The sequence below is a fragment of the Oncorhynchus nerka genome, linkage group LG5, assembly GCF_034236695.1.
Source record: "Oncorhynchus nerka isolate Pitt River linkage group LG5, Oner_Uvic_2.0, whole genome shotgun sequence".
Taxonomy (NCBI): Eukaryota; Metazoa; Chordata; class Actinopteri; order Salmoniformes; family Salmonidae; genus Oncorhynchus; species Oncorhynchus nerka.
In genome coordinates this window covers 34,845,400-34,858,985 of record NC_088400.1, presented here as the reverse complement: position 1 = coordinate 34,858,985, position 13,586 = coordinate 34,845,400, and the positions used below count along the sequence as shown (strand labels likewise).

The following is a 13,586-nucleotide window of genomic DNA, read 5'->3' as shown; positions in this document are numbered from 1 at the left end:
TCCATCTCATCCCACTCTTTTCTCCCCACAATCCCCTCCCTGTCCCCCTCCCTGTGCCCTCATTCCACATAATCCCCATTCAGGACACACAGGCTTTAGTTGGCTCTGAAACAGACGGTCTGTTCTGGGCTGTGTGTCCCTGCTTGACACTGCTCAAGTCGCTCCTCTGTTGCCGCAGGCCACTGCAGCAGGGTCCTGCCCCATTCAGTGTTACATAAGCCTCTTTCTTACTGACTGTGAGTGTCCCACTGCAGCTGCCACTTCCCTAGAGCTAAATGGGCCATTTATATCAAGCCTGCTGTATGGCCCACAGCCATTTATCTTGCGATGTCTTTATTATAATACACTATTTATTTGTGGAGAATGTTTGGTGCAATACATCCAAAGTACTAAATGTCATTATAACATTGAATGTGTGCCAGTCTGGGCTATATGAGAGGTCATATTTACAGTGCTTGTTATAGAACATCACATCCTGAGGTTTGCTTGTCTGTCTGAGTTGTAGGTGCAGTAGTGGTGCAGATATCGTGCTTCTCTGAGGCTGAGAGGATCTACATGTTAGCCAAAGACACGTCTGTCAGCAACCAGCAGCTGACCTCCCTAGTCATACCAGAGATCATGGTAATGCTGCATCAATGTGAAGTAAACAATCCCAGATCCCAATTGAATGTGTCATTTACATGACCAGACCTTTTTAAAGAAGCTGGCTTGCTTTACTCCATTGACTATGCTGCTGTTGTAACTCCCCTGCAGCACAACAAGTTGCCCAAAGGTGGCTCGCCCCTACTGGTGTTTGTCAACCCCAAGAGCGGCGGGCTGAAGGGCCAAGAGCTTCTTTACGGCTTCCGGAAGCTTCTCAACCCCCACCAAGTGTTTGACATGACCAACGGGGGACCGTTGCCTGGGTGAGACAAGTGGTGGTTAGCCTCATTCAGCAGTGTGATGTGAGAGCTGTTGTGTTTGTAGAAGGGGGGTCTGTATTGTGCAATGTTTTTTCCACAAGGTCTTTGGAAGGAGTTTTTTTCTACTATGTATGTTTGTTAGCCATGACACGGACACAAAGAAATTAGCCAACCAGCGAATACATGATTGACTTTAAATATATATGTTGTAGAAAATAATAGAAACATTGTTATTTATGTAAGAGATATATCTAACTAGCTTACTAGGCTATAATTCTAACCAATGAAAGAGATAGATATATCTAACTAGCTTACTAGGCTATAATTCTAACCAATGAAAGAGATAGATATATCTAACTAGATTACTAGGCTATAATTCTAACCAATGAAATAGATTGATATATCTAATTAGCTTACTAGGCTATAATTCTAACCAATGAAATAGATAGATAGATATATCTAACTAGCTTACTTGGCTATAATTCTAACCAATGAAATAGATAGATATATCTAACTAGCTTACTAGGCTATAATTCTAACCAATGAAAGAGATAGATATATCTAACTAGGTTACTAGGCTATAATTCGAACCAATTAAATAAGTACCTTATCTCTTTTTTATGTTCTTTTTTTCTATCCTCCACAGACTGCACACGTTTAGAGAGGTACCCCGCTTCCGGGTTTTGGTGTGTGGGGGAGATGGGACGGTGGGCTGGGTCCTGGGGGTCCTGGAGGCCATCCGACACAAGCTGGTCTGTCCTGAGCCCCCCATTGGTATTGTCCCACTGGGCACAGGTGAGAGGACACACCCTTCTCTTCTGATCACTGTAGTGTGCGTAAGTTAGCTTTAATCAGCATATATCAGTAGTTGAACTATCCCCCCCCCCCCCCCAATATCTTCTCCCCCCAATGCCTTCCATCAGGTAATGACCTGGCGCGGATCCTGCGCTGGGGGGCGGGCTACAGCGGAGAGGACCCCCACCACATCCTTGTGTCTGTAGACGAGGCGGAGGAGGTGCAGATGGACCGCTGGACCATCCTGCTGGATGCACAGGAATTCACAGAGGACGGCAAGGAGAACGGCTTCCTGGAACCACCAAAGGTACAATCAGATGAATGCAGATATAACAATGGCAATAGTTATAATTTGAATCATAACTATAATGCCAAGAGATCTTGGTCCCTAGCTGTGTGTTACCGCTTTCCATGTCTGTTGTCTGTAACTTGTGAGGTGTGGAAACACTTTGTTGCTTTTATGAATTTTATCTTGCTGCTTTTTGTTCTATGTTGCTCTGTCTGTATGCTATGTCTTGCTTGTCCTATGTTGCTATTGTCTATATTGTAATTGTTTTTAATAATCTGCCAAGGGACTGCGGTTGAAAATTAGCCGGCTGGCTAAAACCAACACTTTTACTGAAACGTTGATTAATGTGCACTGTCCCTGTAAAAATTAAATAAACTCAACTCAATCTATTCAGTTGATGCATGGGCACGCTGGTCGTCCTGGTTATTCATTTACTGGTGGTCTCCCTTGTTGCAGATAGTGCAGATGAACAATTATTTTGGTCTGGGCATCGATGCTGAGCTCAGTTTGGACTTCCACCATGCCCGTGAAGAAGAACCAGGAAAGTTCAACAGCAGGTAGGAGACCACCTCCAGTAAGAAGCTGCGTTAAAATGTCTCAAAAAAGACAACATCCCCAAAACGACTTATCCTTGTTGTGTGTGTGTGTGTGTGTGTGTGTGTAGCAGTGGAGGCTGCTGAGGGAGGACAGTTTATAATAATGACTGGAACGGAGTAAATGGAATGGCATTAAACACATGAAAACCATGTTTGATGTATTTGATACCATTCCACTAATACTGCTCCAGCCATTACCACTAGCCCATCTTCCCCAATTAAGGTGCGACCAACCTCCTGTGGTATGTAGGTTCCATAACAAAGGTGTGTACCTGAAGGCGGGTCTGCAGAAGCTGAGCCACACACGGAACCTTCACAAGGACCTTAAACTGCAGGTGGACAAACAAGAAGTGGAACTGCCCAGCATAGAAGGCCTCATCTTCCTAAACATCCCCAGGTAGGAAATACACACAAAAACACACAGGGTTAAACTCTACACGCGGCTGAGAGTCAGACACTCATGACGTATGACATTCACTTCAAGATGCATGCTCATGAAGAGGAATGGCCTCACACACGGTCCCCTTACTCACACAAACCTAAAAGTACATGACGATCTGAAACACAGTCAGTACTTACAACTGCGTGTGTGTGTGTTCAGCTGGGGCTCTGGGGCAGACCTGTGGGGATCAGAGGGTGACTCACGCTACGGGAAACCACGCATTGACGATGGCATGCTGGAGGTGGTGGGGGTGACCGGGGTAGTGCACATGGTGAGTTCGTCACCTACTGCCCTTACTCTGTTGAGTACCATGTATGTCCTGATACCACAGAGAAGAGAGACATCAGTGCTAAAAATTATCCAAGTGTTTCAGAACGTTTTCTCCAGTGTACAGCATTAAAATCAGGATACCACGAATGAGGTTTGTATGCAGATATATCTGTGTTGTGTGGTCCAGGGCCAGGTGCAGGGCGGCATGCGTTCTGGGATCCGTCTCGCCCAGGGCAACTACATGCGTATCACAGTGACCAAGCCCATCCCTGTGCAGGTGGATGGAGAGCCCTGGATCCAGGCCCCTGGAAATATCATCATATCTGCAGCAGGCCCAAAGGTAACAGCTTTTCCCTACTATAATGGGGCAAATAGTTACAACTTTACTGTGGTGTCCTTCACCATGGATGCAAATCTCCCATAGCTATCTATAAAGTAAAGCGCTGTTAAGCTATCGTGTCCTTGATGCTGTGTTCAGGTACGGATGCTGAGGAAGTCCAAACACAAACAGAAGAAGCAGCCTGCCAGCCTGAAAGAGAGGCGATCCGAAAGCCCTTCGTCCAGCGATGGGGGACACTGATGCCCACCCCCCCCAACACCTGCTCCTTGGTGTCACCATGTGAGCATGGTGGCCTGTTGGCTGCTCTAAACAGCTGTGGCAGGGGCCCGTGTGCCCCATAGGCTCTCAGATGGTTTGCGTAGCTAGCACTGTCATCTCCTGGAGTGTTACATTGATAAAGGAGGAGATATCACAAGCATTTAGCAGTCCCTCTCATTCTCATCTTAATGCTGATCAATTTCACCTCTGTTGGGTTCGGTTGCCCCAGTTAAGATCATTCAGATTAGCTTCCTGTCTGATTTGTTAGTTTGTTTTATTTTTGCAGTCCTTCAGAGTTGGTATGGCCTGGCATTTATCGAAGACAAATACATTGTAACAATTGGCCGTGGTATTATCTGGTACTATAGCATTTGGTACCAGGTGGTTACAATGAGTCCCCAAGAAACCGAGAGGTGTTTATGGACAACATGTAATTACTGTGTTACTGTGTAATATCAAAGTAAATACCAGACGGTAAAATAAAGTGTAATTGTTGCTTTTTTAAAGTTCAGTCATCAAGCTGCTTGCTGGATTAACGTCAAATAGTCTACTACTTGACAAATGACCTACTACTTGACAAATAGGCTACTACTTGACAAATAGGCTAGTACTTCGCAAATATTCTACTACTTGACAAATAGTCTCTTACTACTTGACAAATAGTTTAGTACTTGACAAATAGTTTAGTATTTGATTTGACAAAGTACTAGTATTAATGTAAAACCACAACTTACCAAAGTAAAAATGCTTACGTGTAGTATATTAGAGTGAAAAAAAGTCACTATTTGACTAAAACCCCACTAGCCATGCAATAACAATTCTAGGAAGTGCATGTGAGACATTGCATGTTATTTGATACGTACATGTTTCATTCAGTTGTAATACTTTGAGGAAAATCGATATTCCAAGTGGAGACTTACGACAGTAGCCTCAGAAATATGCACATCCGCACAGACAAACACACTCCCATCTTAATATTCAGTTAGTGCATACTCAAGTCTGTAGCCAAGTTCCTCCTATTGTTTATAATCTGTCTCTGTAGCAGTCAACCTCGCTGCAGAATAAGTACTCACCTCACTTAATGCCTCACAAATGTATTCCAAACATAAGTATCATTGTGTTTGAATGGAATCATAACTTGAATGTTGCACTCCATTCGTTGTTTTACATATCTCTGTTGCTGCTCATTTTTTTGTAGCTGATGGAATGAATGCAGGGACGAGACCACCAGCCAATCCTAAATATGCATTATAAACTAGAGAGACTTGTGTTGTATTTCTCCAGTCATTTGCTTGGCCTGGAGGTCATGTTTCATTCATAGTAGAGATGGTACGCCTGAGTACCTGTTCTCTTGTTGTCAGCACTTCGTCCGCATTCCTGTTGATGTAGAATTTACAAGAAATGCAGTCATGAAATGACTCCTTCATTTGATGGAGGATCTCATTTTTTACACTCCAGCACGTGATGTTGCTGGAACAGTATTTGATTGATTCTAAGTTGACTCACTTTTGTGACTTGGTGCTAGTGTGTAGCAAAACATTTGAATCTTTCACTCCACTAGCCGTTTCGGGCCCTGTTCAATCAAAACTGGGAAGCTGGTGTTGTGGTTGAGTCAGAATCTGCAGTCCTTTTATGCAGTCTGAAAGTATTTGTGAAAGCACAGTATTTCCAAGTTGCATTGACAGCTAACTGGGCTTGAATGAATAGGGTCCTAGACAGTTGGGTCCTCATGGCCCAGTAAACACACCCACTGTGGTGATTTCACCTGTGGTTCCTCATTGGCTGTGTTCCAATCATTGTAATTACTTTCTTTCCTTGTCTCTTCTCCTTCCTGAACACTAGTAAATGAAGGGCTTGAATAGGTACTCACCATATACCGTAGAGACTTATGACAAGGACATGAACCCATTTTAGACTGAGGGGACACAGCTATTGTGTTGTGAAATGCATGTACAGTCAACAGCCTGTGTAAAAGAAAAACGGGAGTAAACATAGTGATGTTTTTTAGCTGTTTAGCTCTAATATGAGAATGTCCATGTGTATTCCATTTAGAGGCATAAAGTGTTTCTGTGTATACAGTATGTGAAGACAAGGATTGGTTTTAGATCAATAAGTATCTTTGGTATCTGTCTTTGGTGTCAGTGGTCAGCTCTGTTCTGCAGTGCTCATTGGGATAGACCGTCTTTTACAACCATTGCTGTGATGTTTTGTCACACCATAACTCCATCACCAAAAACAATCCACTCCAAAGATAATGCTCCAATAGGAATGCCCCTTTCACCCCTCTTAAAAGACGGAAGAATGTCCACACCAAGGGATGATTTGAATATACATGGAAGAAGTGATGACTGATTGCTGGCAAATGCATCAGCACACAGTTTGATGGCTATCAATCATAACATTTTTGTGTTTGCCCTAAAAGAGTGCCATTATTTTAATACATTTTTTATTTCTCCTCAATGTTGCCGCACTGAAAACTCCATAACAGCATTGCGTCAATGCCCAAGGTACTGTTTTGTGTTGAATGTCGCTTATGTGTATATCGTAGTAAGTTTACAGCTTCTGCATCATTTGTGCCTGTTGCTGTGCGATGAACCTTCAGGCCAAAGTGTCGTTCTGTGTTGTCATTAGACCTAACCTCCACGTGGTGCCTCATTCCAGTGCTTCTAGAACCTTGGTGGTATTACCTGTGTGTCAAAGTGTTTAACATGATGTGTGGTCCACTCCTGCTGGTGCAGTGATTGAATATCTTCATCTAGGCATTTTTAGACCATTTTGAGCTAATGTGCCTATAGATGACTTATGTTGTCAATTCTGTGTTTTTATTTGATTTGCCGTAATAAAGATATTTTACGTTTTTACCAAGTCTAAATAGCAGTTAAAAGCTAAATGAATAAATATGTATATTTTTGCAGACAAAAGCTGTTTTTAGTTTGAACTGTAAATTGCACTACAGGGTGACGGTATTGACGGTATTGTTTTACAGATGCTTTTAGGTGTTAAGTTTGGTTACTCTGATGTTTAAAAAACTAAATCTAAAGATATATGTGAAAATAACTAAAGATATATGAAAAGATTCTGTGTAACAATTGTGTCCAGTTAAAATAAAATCAAGAAATGGGACATCTTATGTATTATTGTACCTGAGTTTTTATTGTAGTTGGGAAGTCTTATCTGGGATATGGGAACTCTGGGAAGTCATGTCTGGGATACGGGAAGTCTGGGAAGTCATGTCTGGGATACGGGAAGTCTGGGAAGTCATATCTGGGATACGGGAAGTCTGGGAAGTCATGTCTGGGATACGGGAAGTCTGGGAAGTCATGTCTGGGATACGGGAAGTCTGGGAAGTCATGTCTGGGATACGGGAAGTCTGGGAAGTCATGTCTGGGATACGGGAAGTCTGGGAAGTCATGTCTGGGATACGGGAAGTCTGGGAAGTCATATCTGGGATACGGGAAGTCTGGGAAGTCATGTCTGGGATACGGGAAGTCTGGGAAGTCATGTCCGTGTCGAATACTACAAGGGAGAAACGGGTTGCACTTTTTTACGGTACTGAAGTCACCAGGTATTTTACATTGCATCAAGTAGAAAATTATTTGGTACCAGATAGTAGCAAACGTATAAGTGCTAGAAAGTGAATGCCATTTCTTTGTTGTGTGGCTCAGGCTTTGTTGGGCAACTGGCTGCCTGGCAAGGCCCCCTTTTCTAGGCGCGCAGATCAATTAGCCCCCATAAAACTCAAACTCAGTCGGGGTCTCAACTTTGAGAGTTAGAACAGTACACAAGGTGCAATTTCAAAATGTGGTTGCGCATCAGCAGTTAGTTTCTTGTTATGTCAGTCACTGACAGTCACTCAATTAGCCATGTCAGCTAGAAATGTTTAGCTGGCTTGACCACTTTATCAATCTATCTACATGTGTAGTAATCATGTTTCAATTACCAACCGGGGGCCCCCATTGATTTTGTTAGTCACTCTCACTCATATATTAAAAATGGCAAACATTTCTCTCCATCCCATGGCAAAATAAGTAGAATTGCATGAAATTTGTTTTCAAAATTGCAAAATAAATTCTCTAAGCCCCATGGCAAAATGTGTAGAATTGCAGGAAATGAATTCTAAAATGTATTTTTTCTCTTCTGTTACTAATGTACAGTGGGGCAAAAAAGTATTTAGTCAGCCACCAATTGGGCAAGTTCTCCCACTTAAAAAGATGAGAGAGGCCTGTCATTTTCATCATAGGTACACTTCAACTATGACAGACAAAATGAGAAAACAAATCCAGAAAATCACATTGTAGGATTTTTCATGAATTTATTTGCAAATTATGGTGGAAAATAAGTATTTGGTCACCTACAAACAAGCAAGATTTCTGGCTCTCACAGACCTGTAACTTCTTCTTTAAGAGGCTATTCTGTCCTCCACTCGTTACCTGTATTAATGGCACCTGTTTGAACTTGTTATCAGTATAAAAGACACCTGTCCACAACCTCAAACAGTCACACTCCAAACTCCACTATGGCCAAGACCAAAGAGCTGTCAAAGGACACCAGAAACAAAATTTTAGACCTGCACCAGGTTGGGAAGACTGAATCTGCAATAGGTATGCAGCTTGGTTTGAAGAAATCAACTGTGGGAGCAATTATTAGGAAATGGAAGACATACAAGACCACTGATAATCTCCCTCGATCTGGGGCTCCACGCAAGATCTCACCCCGTGGGGTCAAAATGATCACAAGAACGGTGAGCAAAAATCCCAGAACCACACGGGAGGACCTAGTGAATGACCTGCAGAGATCTGGGACCAAAGTAACAAAGCCTACCATCAGCAAGGGCATTGAAGATGAAACGTGGCTGGGTCTTTCAGCATGACAATGATCCCAAACACACCGCCCGGGCAATGAAGGAGTGGCTTCGTAAGAAGCATTTCAAGGTCCTGGAGTGGCCTAGCCAGTCTCCAGATCTCAACCCCATAGAAAATCTTTGGAGGGAGTTGAAAGTCTGTGTTGCCCAGCAACTGCCCCAAAACATCACTGCTCTAGAGGAGATCTGCATGGAGGAATGGGCCAAAATACCAGCAACAGTGTGTGAAAACCTTGTGAAGACTTACAGAAAACATTTGACCTCTGTCATTTGCCAACAAAGGGTATATAACAAAGTATTGAGATAAACTTTTGTTATTGACCAAATACTTATTTTCCACCATAATTTGCAAATTAATTAATTAAAAATCCTACAATGTGATTTTCTGGAATTTTTTTCTCATTTTGTCTGTCATAGTTGAAGTGTACCTATGATGAAAATTACAGGCCTCTCATCTTTTTAAGTGGGAGAACTTGCACAATTGGTGGCTGACTAAATACTTTTTTGCCCCACTGTATATGCTCTCACTACTTACTGGAAGTTGCTCTGGATAAGAGCGTCTGCTAAATTACTAAAATGTAATGTAAAATGTTGTTAGTTAACATCCCAGCTTTACCATACTACGTAATGGTCACCAGGGGGCAGGTGCTACCATAGATATATGTATTACATGTTTTATTTAACCTTAATTTAACTGGGCAAGTCAGTTAAGAACAAATTCTTATTTACAATGATGGCCTACCAAAAGGCCTCCTACGGGGGCTGGGATTAAAAATAAATTAAATATAAATATAGGACAAAACACACATCACAACAAGAAACAACACTACATAAAGAGAGACCTAAGACAACAACATAGCAAGGCAGCAACACATGACAACACAGCATGGTAGCAACATAACAACAACATGGTAGAAACAACATAGTAGCACAAAACATGGTACAAACATTATTGGGCACAGACAACAGCACAAAGGTCAAGAAGGTAGAGACAACAATACATCACACACAGCAGCCACAACTGTCAGTAAGAGTGTCCATGATTGAGTCTTTGAATGAAGAGATTGAGATAAAACTGTCCAGTTTGAGTGTTTGTTGCAGCTCGTTCCAGTCGCTAGCTGCATTGAACTGAAAAGAGGAGCAACCCAGGGATGTGTGTGCTTCGGTGACCTTTAACAGAATGTTACTGGCAGAACAAGTGTTGTATGTGGATGATGAGGGCTGCAGTAGATATCTCAGATAGGGGGGAGTGAGGCCTAAGAGGGGTTTATAAATAAGCATCAACCAGTGGGTCTTGTGACGGGTATAAAAAGATGACCATTTTACAGAGGAGTATAGAGTGCAGTGATGTGTCTTAAAATGAGCATTGGTGGCAAATCTGATAGACGAATGGTAAAGAACATCTAGCCGCTCGGGAGCACCTTTACCTGCCGATCTATAAATGATGTCTCTGTAATCTAGCATGGGAAGGACGGTCATCTGAATTAGGGTTAATATGGCAGCTGAGGTGAAAGAGGAGTGATTATGATAGAGGAAACCTAGATTTAACTTTAGCCTGCAGCTTTGATATGTGCTGAGAGAAGGACAGTGTAACGTCTAGCCATATGTAACAGTATAACTTTAGACCGTCCCCTCGCCCATACCCGGGCACGAACCAGGGACCCTCTGCACACATCAACAACAGTCACCCTCAAAGCATCGTTACCCATCGCTCCACAAAGCCGCGGCCCTTGCAGAGCAAGGGGAACCACTACTTCAAGGTCTCAGAGCAAGTGACGTCACCGATTGAAACGCTATTAGTGCGCACCACCGCTAACTAGCTAGCCATTTCACATCGGTTACACATACACTCAAGTACTTGTACGAGGTGACTACCTCAAGTTCTAAACCCTCAGAGGTAGTAAAAACACCTGTGGGGAGAGGGGCATTCTTCTTGCCAAACATTTACATTTACATTTAACATTACATTTAAGTCATTTAGCAGACGCTCTTATCCAGAGCGACTTACAAATTGGTGCGTTCACCTTAAGACATCCAGTGGAACAGCCACTTTACAATAGTGCATCTAAATCTTTTAAGGGGGGGGGGGGTGAGAAGGATTACTTTATCCTATCCTAGGTATTCCTGAAAGAGGTGGGGTTTCAGGTGTCTCCGGAAGGTGGTGATTGACTCCGCTGTCCTGGCGTCGTGAGGGAGTTTGTTCCACCATTGGGGGGCCAGAGCAGCGAACAGTTTTGACTGGGCTGCGCGGGAACTGTACTTCCTCAGTGGTAGGGAGGCGAGCAGGCCAGAGGTGGATGAACGCAGTGCCCTTGTTTGGTCACATGACCTTTGTTTTGGAGGTGTTCAGAACAGGGTTAAGGGTAGAGAGCTTGTTGGACACTAAGAAAGCTTTGTTGTAGAGCATTTAACACAACATCCGGGGAGGTGCCAGCTGAGTATAAGACTATCATCTGCATATAAATAGATGAGAGAGTTGCCTACTGCCTGAGAATTGTTGTTGATGTAAATTGAGAAGAGCGTGGGGCCTATGATTGAGCCTTGGGGTACTCCCTTGGTGACAGGAGGTGGCTGAGAGCAGATTTTCTGACTTTATACACTGCACTATTTAAGAGAGGTAGTTAGCAAACCAAGCCAAAGACCCCTCAGAGACACCAATACTCCTTAGCCGGCCCACAAGAATGGAATGGTCTACCATATCAAAAGCTTTGGCCAAGTCAATAAAAATAGCAGCACAACATTGCTTAGAATCAAGGGCAATGGTGACATCATTGAGGACCTTTAAGGTTGCAGTGACACATCCATAACCTGAGCGGAAACCAGATTGCATACCCGAGAGAATACTATAGACATCAAGAAAGCCAGTCAGGGGCCTACCGGGTGGCGCAGTGGTTAAAGGTGCTGTACTGCAGTGCCAGCTGTGGGGCGACGCACAATTGGCCTAGCGTCGTCCGGGTTAGGGAGGGCTTGGCCGGTACGGATGTCCTTGTCTCATCGCGCACCAGCGACTCCAAGGTTGCCAGGTGCATGGTGTTTCCTCCAACACATTGGTGTGGCTGACTTCCGGGTTGGATGCGTGCTGTGTTAAGAAGCAGTTCGGCTTGGTTGGGTTGTGTATCAGAGGACGCATGACCTTCAACCCTCTCTCCCGATCCCGTACGGGAGTTGTAGTGATGAGACAAGAAAAAACAATTGGATACCACGAAATTGGGGAGAAAAAGGGGTAAAATTCAACAACAAAAAAGAAAGCCAGTCAGTTGATTATTGACAAGTTTTTCCAACACTTGATCAACAGGGCAAAATTGAAATAACAGGGGCGTATTCATTATGCCGATTATTTTGCTAAAACTTTCTTAAACAGAACGAAACGGGAGGGAAACTCTCGTTGCAACTGTTTTGGACTGATGATTATAGATTGCAAAGAAGAAGTTGAATATACTGCTACGTCACTGGGTATTTCACTGCGGTCAAGTGAGCCGACACGCGAAAAACGCATGGTGCGTTCAACACAAGTGGGAACTCGAAAGAAAACCGAGGTCAAATCATGACGTCAGTGATCTTAACGTCGGCAAGTCTGAGCTCTAGAAAGAGGCCCGAGTTCCCGACTTGGAATTTCGAGTTGGATGACCGTTCAAACCGAATTGCCCCAGTCGGAGCTCGTTTTTTTTCGCGTTCCAGTTATCTTGAATTCCGAGCTCCACGTTTTTTGAACGCGGCAGCAGTCAAGCTATATGCGTTTAGCTTCCTCCTGAATTTTGGTGCGTGAATACACAACACTTTACGGCATCACGTATTTTCTTGTAAGGATAGAGCAGATAGACAATAGCTACAAATCATTCCAATCATAACAGTTTGAAGCACAGGTATATTCAATCGTCCATAATCGAAATTATACCAAATCGTTTATTTCATTTTGGCTCCTTTTGAAAATGTACTTTGATATCACGGGTAGCGAGAGGCTGCAAGTAGCCTAACAAGGGTGCTGTTTAGCAAATGTTCAATTGTGAAAGCAAGACGTGTTTACAGTCATGACATAATATACACACACACACACACTAACACGCACACACACAGAGCAAGATCTATTTGAGCTTAAAATGTTTTCTTTGTATTTAATTTTTGATAAATGATATAATTATTGTTAGTGTTAACTAACTACATTTAGTTGATCTGTCCCACATTCTTTATCTTTATCTTTTTTTAAAGTATTGAACAAACATATAAATGCAACATGCAGCATTTTCAACGATTTTACTGAGTTACAGTTCATATAAGGAAATCAGTCAATTGGAATAAATATATTAGGCCCTAATCAATGGATTTAACATGACTGGGCAGGGGTGCAGCCATGGGTGGGCCGGGGAGGGTACAGGCCCACCCACTTACAATTTGTTCTTAACTGATTTGCCTAGTTAAGTAAAGGTTAAATACAATTAAATAAAACTTAGGAGCCATGTCCAGCCAATCAGAATGAGTTTTTCCCCACAAAAGAGCTTTATTACAGACAGAAATACTTCTCAGTTTCATCAGCTGTCCGGGTGGCTTGACTCAGACAATTGCACGCTCCCTCAAAACTTGAGACAGCTGTGACATTGTGTTGTGTGACACAACTGCAGATTTTTAGAGTGGCCTTTTATTGTCCCCAGCACAAGGTGCACCTGTGTAATGATCATGCTGTTTAATCAGCTTCTTGACATGCTCCACCTGTCAGGTGGATGGATCATCTTGGCAAAGGAGAAATGCTCACTAACAGGGATGTAAATACATTTCACTTAATTTGAGATAAATAATATTTTTGTAGGTCTGGAACATTTCTGGGAACTTTTATTTCAG

The 13,586-nt window shown here is 42.9% G+C and overlaps 1 protein-coding gene across 2 annotated transcripts in view; it reads left to right on the top strand.

Annotated features, from left to right (window-relative positions):
- The window catches only part of LOC115129374 (diacylglycerol kinase theta-like), a 29,000-nt gene extending 21,978 nt beyond the window's left edge, over positions 1-7,022 (top strand). The window contains exons 15-23 of one of the 2 annotated variants that reach the window (XM_065018583.1): positions 506-621; positions 754-905; positions 1,549-1,697; positions 1,826-2,004; positions 2,443-2,543; positions 2,806-2,979; positions 3,184-3,295; positions 3,482-3,634; positions 3,773-7,022. In XM_065018583.1, coding sequence (XP_064874655.1) covers positions 506-621; positions 754-905; positions 1,549-1,697; positions 1,826-2,004; positions 2,443-2,543; positions 2,806-2,979; positions 3,184-3,295; positions 3,482-3,634; positions 3,773-3,874 — 1,238 coding nt within the window. In that variant the 3' untranslated portion in view covers positions 3,875-7,022. The remainder of the gene's footprint in view (positions 1-505; positions 622-753; positions 906-1,548; positions 1,698-1,825; positions 2,005-2,442; positions 2,544-2,805; positions 2,980-3,183; positions 3,296-3,481; positions 3,635-3,772) is intronic. The other variant, XM_029659638.2, reaches the window with a different exon arrangement.
- Positions 7,023-13,586: the final 6,564 nt, after the last annotated feature.